This window comes from Nannobrachium achirus, assembly GCF_963921795.1.
Source record: "Nannobrachium achirus genome assembly, chromosome: 4".
Taxonomy (NCBI): domain Eukaryota; kingdom Metazoa; phylum Chordata; class Actinopteri; order Myctophiformes; family Myctophidae; genus Nannobrachium; species Nannobrachium achirus.
Genome location: NC_137813.1, coordinates 36,428,034 through 36,438,566, shown reverse-complemented (window position 1 = coordinate 36,438,566; position 10,533 = coordinate 36,428,034). Strand labels below are relative to the sequence as shown.

Here is a 10,533-nt window from a genome sequence, read left to right as displayed (position 1 = left end):
CACTTAATCCTCTCAAAGAAGAGCTGGGGATGGGCAAGGCGCGAGAGAGTGAAACATGGGAGAGATATAGGAGGGCGGCAGATGGCCAGAAAGACGTCAATCCTTCTCATTCTTCCCAGACAGCATAGGGGTATTGTGGATAATTGCAAAAGGGACTGACGTTAGTGCTGGTCCATTTCCATCTAACCCTTTCTATGACGCTAGCTAGAGCATCATACTAAAAGGATAGAAGTAAGAGGAAGAAGAGGGCAAAGGTACACAGGGGCATCACAAGGGGGGGAAAGTGGGACTGAGTTACTAGGGCCTAAGGTGGAGGGGGCCTTAATTATTTTATACTTTAGCTATTGAAAAATAGCAGAAGTGGTGCCGCGCTGCGAGCTTGTAGAAATACATATCATTTTGGGGGTCCTTCACATGAAAAGGTTCGAGCACCACTGACATACCGGTAGAAACATAGGGTTTTCAAAAACATTAAGGATTTGAAATATTCAAAGATTTGCACAAATTTTCACGATATTTCTAAAATAGCAGATCTACAAGCTCGCAGCGTGGCACTCGGTGCCGCGCTGTGAGCTTGTATACCTGCTATTTTTCCATAGTTAAAGTACCCAGTGCCCAAAATCTGGTGCGACACCCCTGAAGGTAGACACTTCAGATCTGCAGGACTCTTCATTTCTAATTTCTCAGTATCAGTGTTGGATAGGTAACGCATTATTATTTCACTCACACATAATGACAATGCAGTTTGTCTACAGATTTATATTTGATTTAGCTAAATAATACACCTTGTACCAATAGATGGTGCTGCAGCTTCTGAGTTGTGACATTGAAATGTAGCTCCCAAAACATTTTAAAACCAAATAGAATACCGGTATAATGCCATTATGTTCTATTCCATTTAGACTAATCTCTTCCATGAAATTTTATGCCTAGTCCTTTTGTACTTCAATTAAGCGTGTTTTGTGAAAATAACGCAACATAATATAATGCATTACTTGGCACAGAAAGAACAGTAAAAAAGTCATTACTTTTAATTGAAGGTATTGAATGTCAAGTAGCATTCTAAAGTAACTTCCCAAACACTGATCGGTAGACAAATGGACACATGGACCATAACACAAATAAAAACTGCCCACAGCAAAGTTACAACAGCTGATGATGCCTGCAGCCTGACCCATTGCATTTAGGAGTGCATCTATCGATTATGTTCTCAGCTATTATTCCATCAATTACTTTTTCAATTAATCACATAATTGAAAAGCAAATGTAAAAGTTCACATGCAACGTGATGTGATAGTTTTTTTTTTATGTTTGGAAAAAGTATTTTGTGATGGTAGTAATAATACATTTCCGTTTGTGATACACGCAAATATGCATGGATTACAACTTTACAGATATCGTGCAGTAGATATAAGATAGAGGCGCATAGGCCTATCGCTTTTGGCCCGTTGGCCAATAAGTCTGTAATCTGCAAGAATCAACACACAACCAGGAAAAAATAAAAAATAAATATACTAGTAAGGGCCCTAAAGGGCGAGGTCACGCCATGTCTTGGCCATCTGGTCAGTGATGTACATCGGACCAGTTACCCATATATGAGACCCCTGGTACCCATATATGGAGATCTATGTACTGTATAATAATAATTACCTATATTATCCAACGGGGGAAATTCAGTTTCAGCTTAACCCAGCTGAGTGCTGCCCACAAGGAGCGTGGGGGAGGGAGCAGTTAAGGGTTAGGTGTCTTGCTCATGGACACTTCGATACATAGCTGGAATCGTACCTGGGACCTCTGGGACCTCCAGAGTCCTATAGGCATGGACACTTAACCATTCAGCTATGGAGATATGCTGTGAGAGCCCAAACATGCTTACTCAGTTATTCGTTATGTGTAAGACTTATGACGTCTATGACATCTGACGTCATACATACAATCCCCCATCTGTCTTGGCCATATATGGATTCCATTAGTGTGGTATGTGGCCGATGTGGCCTCCAATACAGTATGGGCATTTCCATATGAAGTCCTGTTAGATATGGGCTTAATATTGATGACATCAGGGAACTCCATATGGGCATAAAAGGGATTCTGTTAGTGTGACATCACAGTGAAGCCAGCGCTTGATGGCCCATATATGGTGTTCCATGTTTTTAATTTGCTTGATTCAATATTTCGATATCTGATGTAAATGTTACCAGGCCCTCCTCCTGCAGGACGCCTCCCTATACACACCCATTGTAACTCCATTTAACCATGATAGATTCATTAAAAACACTACTATTTTTTCTAGTGACTCGAGTCATAATACCCTCCTAATACGTGAACAGGCCGTGTTTTTTGATAACCTTTTCATTTATTTTTAATAATTTTGGGAAAATTTACAAAATTAACTACAAAAAAAAAGTTATCAAAAAAACACGGCCTGCTCACGTATTAGGAGGGTATCATGAGTCTCTAGAAAAAATAATGGGTGTTTTAATGAATCTATCATGGTTAAAATGGAGTTTGAAGTTACAATGGGTGTGTATGGGGCCTGAGGAGGAGGACTGATGGCATTTACAGTACATCAAATATCTAAATATTGAATCAAGCAAATTAAAAACTGTTCAGGGGGTTTATAAGAGCCTGATTAGACGATAAAATGACGAAGGTTTTTTGAAATTGAAATATCAATTTAAGTGTTGTTTTCATAGTTTGAGTACTACAGTATCCTACTCAAACTATAGAAAGTTGGTGTAAACCCAATCCATTGCCAGCATGAGTTATGTCAGGTCTTGTGCAGTCATGGTGTTTTTAGACCAACTTATGCCATCTAGAGGCATGAGGTATTTATTGCATGATATGGACTATGGATTAAGAATGCCACTATGGGCCTACTGATAGGCCTACTGTTTTGTAGTTTATATCACTGGTTCCCAACTAGTGGGGCGGGACCCATTTGTGCAGACAAATTTAAGAAATACCATAAATAAATAAATACATATTTAGAAGTAGTGAAAATAGCTGATCTACAAGCTCACAATGCCGCACGGAGCGACACGTCCTGCGCTTGTAGATTTGCTATTTTCAACAGTTTGGGTCCCAGGCAAACGTCTAACCTCTCTTTTGGGTGTCGACCTGAAAGGTTTGGGAACCAGTACCACTGCTCTATATGATTTTCAGTATGATGACAAACAGGAAAAAGAAAACCAACAGGAATACACTTTGGTATCCTAGTCTGAAACTATTTGGACATGGAGATGGCCTAGAGGCAGCTGTTTGTATAGCTACAGTGGAGTCGGTACTCCTGTATGGGACCGAGACATGTGCGCTCACAGTTCAGCATGAAAAGGCCCAGGACTGCGTCTACACAACAATGTTACGAATGGCACATGGGGGGACACATGGATGGTCCGGACCACGTCAGAAACATGGACCTCTACGGTGGCCTCCCTCGGGTCACAGACAAGGTCAGAAAGAGAAGGATGAGGCTGGTGGCAAGCAACTGGTGGCAAGCAAACTGTGGGAGCCAACCCAAGCCACAGCCAGGAAGTGAAAGATGCACACAACATATACAGGTGTACTGCAGCGCAACAGCAGAGCTAACAACACTTGAGAGCTCAAGATCCTGATGCTAGACAGGAGAGTGTGGAGGGAAGCGATTCAAGAGTCCCAAGTTGGTGTTGGCTAGTCTGCACTGTCGCATCGCAGTCTGAAAAGTAACCTACAGTATACAGTATGTTGTGATATCTACAATAATGTACATACAGTATAGCTAGACAGACAGACAGACAGACAGACAGACAGACAGACAGACAGACAGACAGACAGACAGACAGACAGACAGACATTGTAGTTTCTTGGGTAGGAGTCTATACTAAAAGTCAGAAATCACTATTGCAGTTGATAAAATACAGTTGTCTTTATTAAATAAAGTAAGACGCATTGACATGGCTCACTTGCAGTCAATCTCACTAGAACAAATAAAGATAGTACACTCGCGCACGTGCATACATACAAGGACAAGCCTCCTCCCCAGCACATTGACGGTAAATAAGGCACAACCTTTCTCAAATCTGTGCTGTAGAAGTGCATCTACGAGTAGAACCTGTATTATTAGTATTTACATAGTACAAGTAGTATTGATGGTATTCAGTGGCTTGTTCTACACCAGGCCATTGGGGTTCAGTATAGCTCCCAGACAATATTTGCCCCATTCTCTGCACTGTAACTGAGACAAAAAGGCAATTCTTTAATATGTGTGGCAGGCTGGCAGCCCTGTGGCTGGCCCAAGATTAACATTCTCCACTACCTATCAGATAGCAGATATCCATTACATTATAGCATAACTGACAAGTCGTACTGTAGGTGTGATCGTGGCCTTCACTGTAGCCACCTGACCAATCTAATTGTTTCATGTCAGCAGAAGTTTACAGCACTGTGGTTCTGTCATACTGTAACTGTCTCTCTCTCTCTGTCTCTCTCTCTCTCTGTCTGTCTGTCTCTCTGGCATTCAATTCCTCTTTACTTACACTCTTACCCCAGTTGGATTCATTCAGAGTAAACACTGTCATTTAGACCATGCACTGCAAGAAGTAATGGCACTGCAGTCCACTTTATACAGTAGATAGTAATATAAAATAAATAAAACACTCTAATAAATACATAATTATTTAATCCACCATCTTTCTTTTTACCCAGATGTCTTCATTTTCAAATTACAGTCTGCAATCCATAAATGTAATTTCCTATCCAGGACTTGAACCTGGGTCTCCTGTGTGGGAAATCAAAGTTGTACCGCTCTGCCAAGTTGGAATCCCTGATTGACCAGGAGAGATATTGCACTTATGAGCTTTAGGCAGTACTCCTCGTCAACAAGTACTGTAGGTGTCCTACCCGCACCAGAGTCTAAATGTCTCAGTGGATATGTAGGAAGTCCACCTCCAATCACTGCAGATATTGAATTAACATAGTCTACCATGGTGTTATGTTATGGTGAAAATAACATTTTATTCATTCAAATAAGTTCCAGATTGCAGCTTCAAGTAGCAATGTCTGTGCAAGTCAGTCCCTGGGTAAATATAGCATCGGTCTCGGGTTCTCCGCTACTTCAATCCATCCCAGTCCTCTCTTCTATCTCTCTGTATTTCATTTCCGAGGTGATCCAAAGTTAGTCTGGCACAATACTCCAATCTCTGTCCTCTGTCAAACCTGAGTGACCAGAGGCTCTGTGGGGAAGTAGTTCACCCCTCTCTGATCCACATGCGCATGACCCGCTTGCAGGAAGTTCTCGTTCAGTGGTGTGCAGACGCTCACGGTGCTGCTCACATACAGTGGCGGGTAATCGTTCACGCCCCCGGGTGGGGACGCATCGTCCTCGCCCTCACCCTCCACGGCGTCCTCATCCTCCTCCTCGTCCGTGTCCTCTTCCCAGAGAGACGTGGGGACGTGGTTGTACTCAGAAGTGTCCTCGCACTCCATCCCGCGGTGGTAGAAGTAGCTGAAGTTTGACACAATAACGGGCACGGGCAGCGAGATGGTGAGCACGCCGGCAATGGCGCACATGGAGCCCACCAGCTTCCCGCCGACCGTCTCAGGGTACATGTCGCCGTAGCCCACGGTCGTCATGGAGACCACCGCCCACCAGAAGGCCTCAGGGATGCTGGTGAAGGATGTGTTAGGGTTGTCCACCTCGGCAAAGTAGGCTGCGCTGGAGAAGATGATGACTCCAATGAAGAGGAAGAAGATGAGCAGGGCGAGCTCTCGCAAGCTGGCCTTGAGTGTCTGGCCCAGGATCTGTAGACCCTTGGAGTGACGCGAGAGCTTGAAGATCCTGAACACCCTCACCAGCCTAATGACCCTGATCAGGGCCAGGGAGACGGATGGTGGTTCGTCTCTGTCTTTGTTCATCTCTGTGGCTATCGTGACAAAGTAGGGAATGATGGCTAATAAGTCGATGGTGTTCATCGCGTCCTTGAAGAAGACTACCTTGCTGGGTGCGCAGAATAATCTCATGGTGAGCTCAAAGGAGAACCAGATAATACATATGGTTTCCACTACAAAGAAAGGGTCTTGGAAGGGGGCATAAGGAGGAAAGACCAAGATGGTTTCGTTGGCTATGGTGGGGTGGGGTATGGCGTAGGGTGCCTGGAATGGACAGGAGAGAAAGAAAGAGTGGTTACAGTTGCTCTCAGACATGAACAAACTTCTCTCACACAGATGCAACTCACTTTCTACTATATATGTGATGAATCTAGCTCAAGGGTCTTCAACAGGGGGTCCGGGTCCCCTAGGAGGTCCTCAGAGTTACTATAAGGAGTCCTCAAAATCTTAGTGTGATAGAAACCTTTTTTCTCCTTTTTTATATCAACCACTTGAACCCTAGTGTCCATATTCTGAGAACTTTAGCAAAGCTGGCAGATCTACAAGCTCACAACGTGCTGTCAAATGATTAAACTATATGTAATCCATGAAAAAAAGGTTATGGGGGTCCCTGATTAATCTCTCTCTCTCTCTCTCTCTCTCTCTCTCTCTCTCTCTCTCTCTCTCCTTGGCCTGAAAACGTTGAAGACCCCTGATCTAGCTGATAGGAGTGAGAAAGACAAACTAATCAATAGCTCTATGGAGAATAAGGTTAGAGCCCTGAGGCAAGTGAAAACAAGGAGAGAGTAAACAAGTTAGTGTGGGTGGGTGGTAAGTGAGAAGATATGATCATTATAAGTGAAAACAAGGAGAGAGTAAACAAGTTAGTGTGGGTGGGTGGTAAGTGAGAAGATATGATCATTATAAGTGAAAACAAGGAGAGAGTAAACAAGTTAGTGTGGGTGGGTGGTAAGTGAGAAGATATGATCATTATAAGTGAAAACAAGGAGAGAGTAAACAAGTTAGTGTGGGTGGGTGGTAAGTGAGAAGATATGATCATTATAAAAGTGGTGGAGTTTGTCCTCAGCACATTCAGAGCATGTGTCTGTCATCACATTCTTATTGGGATTGTGAGATCTTTGATATCGTGTTCCCCTCGCTCGCCCTCTCTCGCTCTCTCCCCACGCGCTCGTCTTTCCTACACTCGCCCTCTCTATGTTTCTTCACAGAATCTTATAGGAATCCGTTAGTCTATATTTAAACACGTACAAAAAAAAAACATTAAGAGCATGTGACCCTGCCTGCCTTAGGTTACAGACATATGGCTGATGAATGTGATTTTACACAACACACTGTTTAATATAAGCAGTGGTAGAAGAAGTACTGCTTTTTTTTCTTTTTTTCTTCTTCTTAGCAATACTACTAGAAATACTCTGTTACAAGTAAAATTCCTGTTTTCAAAAATGTACAGAAGGATTGGCATCAAAAAAGTTAAAGTACTCAGATTTGTCAAATGTTTATGAAAATAGCCCATCTACAAACAAAGTTACTGTTCTGTAGATTAATTCTCTGTTGATTTCAATATTGTGTTTGTTCGGTCTTAAATCTCTGTGTTTTATTTGTTTTGTTTCTACCACTCTCTCTGTCTGTGCATGATGTGCATAAAGCAGAACCTGGTCTGCTAACACTTGCAGGGACGTGCAGAGAATGTTATGAGGCATGGGCTGACATTTCTAAAAGGGCCTTTTGGTGAATATATAAAAAATAGCAGCGGCTATTTTCTGAGAGTTTGGACAAGGCAATTCTCTTGAATGCTGCCTTCAGGTATGGCATGGAAAGGGGGCATTTGCATTTCTTTCACCACAGTAAAAACTGCATTTATGGTCTGGAGAGGGCACTTTTTACAGACGGACAAAGTGGCGGGGGCTCAAGCCCCCTTTGATGTCTATATGTGCACGTGCCTGAACACTTGTGTGTTGTGTGTTCTTCTCTCCCACTAAGAGACATCTCCTACTTGAAAGACACTCCTATAGAAACACTATAGCATAAGAGGCTCGTTCATCTCTTGTCACAGAATGATGCAATCTTTGCATCATGATCTGTCATCAGCCATGTTGAAATTGTACATTATCTCAGTCATCTGTGAGTGAGTGAGTGAGTGAGTGAGTGAGTGAGTGAGTGAGTTAGAGTGAGTGAGTGAGTGCATTTGTGTTTGTTTGTGTTGTATCCAAGGTGTTAAATGCCCCGTTCATGAGAGTGAGTCTATGTATGGGAGTTCTCGATGTTTGAAGGTGGCAGTGTAAGGTGTAAACCCAGTAAGTGCTGCATCTCAGCGTAATGCTGCACGGGTGTCCCAAACCAAAGCCGCCGTGTCCCCATGCAACTAAATGTGCAGCGCTAATTTCATTTTGCGACAGTCATCAAAAAGGTGATCTGCAAGTGTCTTTCCATGCCACTTTCTGGGTGCATGAGTCACCGTGCTTATTAATACAGACATTCGTTTATGTGTTGATGTGCTCTTAGGGTTGTCCTTCCTCTATATATAGCTCCTTAGATCTCCAAGGGGTAACGTGAGACAAGCTCTTCTCCTTCCCTTGCCTTCACACTTCTGACCACCTAAAGTCTCGACTCTACGTTCTGTCACGTTTCTTGGTTCAACCATCTCTACCTCTGGAGTCCAACACAAAACAACACAACACACATTTGTTGGGTCTTATGGTGATGCTTACAGCTCAATGGTAGACAAATAGATCTGTCCTGAACATAACACCACCACCACCACGGTATAATGTTCTTCAAACAAAACTCAAACCAGCTGCTCTTGTTACATCTGCTTTGTGAACCCCTCTCTTGCTTCTCTGCCCTCACTCCCCCCAATCCTCTTCAGTGACCATCTCGCTTTCTTTTTCTCTCATCTTCAGTGTTTTGCTGCTGTCTTTCCACAGTGGATTAACTGCCCCCCTCATTCTTGCCATTCCTTTCCCCGTAAATCTCAACTGTATCAGATTTAACGACAAGTCTAAAATAATCTCTCATAACTTCCATCTCCTTTTCACTGCATCGATTCCCGTAGCCTCTCCTTTCACACTGAGCTTGTTGACATAAACCGTTACCCCTTAACCCCCCTTCCCGGCTTTAAATACTACTATAAAGTGCCTTTGTTCACTTGCCCTCTTGGCCCCTAGATGAATTGTATTGTATGTCTCGCCCTATGTGAAATTGGACCCAAGGCGAATTCTTACGCTTGTGAAATTGTACTCAAGGCGAATTCTTACGTTTAACCCTGTGCAGATAGAGCATGTTTAGTCAGATGGCGTTTATGTTTGGCATGGTGACACCTGTCAGCACCTGTCATGCTTCCATTTGCCTCATCAGTTCCTTGCTGTTTTAACCCCTGTTCTCTTAGCACTCTATCACCTGCCTTCTCATGCCTTCTCATGTTTTCACTCATTGTGACAGTCATTCAGTGATGCATTGTTAGGCCATTGATGATCCCATTTCTCCCACCCCCTCCCATCAGGTACCCACCAACCACACATCACTCCCTCTCACCTCTCTCGCTTCCTTATCAGCCCTGAACTCGGGCAGTGTCTCCAGGCAGAAGATAAGGATGGACACCACAATGATCATGACACTGATGATGGCAATGATGCGTGCTCCGTGGGAGGACTCTGGGTGCTCAAACAGCATCCAGAGGCTCCGCTGTATCTTGTTGGTGGGCAGCGGCCTCTCCTCCTCCTTGGCAAAGCCTTCGTCTGCCTTGAAGCGCTCCATGATCTCCTCCCCGACCTCGTAGAACTTTAGCTCGTCCAGGAACATGTCCAGGGGCACGCTGGCTGGCCTCCGCAGCCGCCCGCCAGACTGGTAGAAGTACAGGATGGCGTCGAAGCAGACGCGGCTCCGATCCAGGAAGAGCTCGTTCCGCAAGGGGTCAAAGTAGCGCAGCCTCCGCTGGGGGTCCCCCAGAAGGGAGTCGGGGAACTGATTGAGGGTGCGGAGCTGAGTCTCATAACGCATCCCCGACACGTTGATGGCCAGGCGCTCCGTCAGGGTCCAGCCACTCTTCCATGGGCGACGGGCCACCCTCTTATGGCCTCTCTCCTTCTCACTGCTCTCCTTCTCTCCCTTCTCTGCCTTGTTGCGGTTCTCCTTGTTGTGCTTGTCTTTTGTCTCCCCTTCTCCTCCTTCGCCTTCTCCTCCCTTGTCATGATTCTCCATCCCTCAGTCCTACTGTTTTGCTTGATGTTGTACTTGTCAGTTTCTACTTGTCTCTGTGGAGATGGAAGAGGAAAAAGAAACAAATGCATTGATCACTGATGATGTACTGTATATTATGTGCACAACTTTGCACGTTTTCATCATGGGAATCGAATGTCTAAGTGAAGATAGTCATGTCTAACAAAGACTCTAATTTAATTGCACATCTTTGGGAACATTATACTGTACATTATATATTTTATAACTGATGAATTCAGAAGTTCGGAATCTCACCTGAATGTTCTTTGTAGATTCAACCAATCAATGTTCTGGAAATCACAAAATGAAATAATCTTCAATTTGATGATGCTCAATGTAACAGCAATTAATTAACTTGACTAAACATGTCAAGATTAAGAACAACATGACTAAAGCGATTCAGTAACAAGATCTATTAAAATAACTTTGTTATTAAGTGGATGCACTTAGATT

General features: G+C 43.7%; 1 protein-coding gene across 1 annotated transcript; it reads right to left on the bottom strand.

Moving 5' to 3' along the window:
* Positions 1-5,187: 5,187 nt before the first annotated feature.
* On the bottom strand, positions 5,188-10,062 carry kcna7 (potassium voltage-gated channel, shaker-related subfamily, member 7; the record flags this gene model as incomplete). The annotated part of the gene is made up of 2 exons (XM_080723261.1): positions 5,188-6,129; positions 9,397-10,062. 2 exons carry the CDS (start codon positions 10,060-10,062, stop codon positions 5,188-5,190), a joined length of 1,608 nt encoding a protein of 535 aa, XP_080579387.1.
* Between the last annotated feature and the right edge of the window lie 471 nt (positions 10,063-10,533).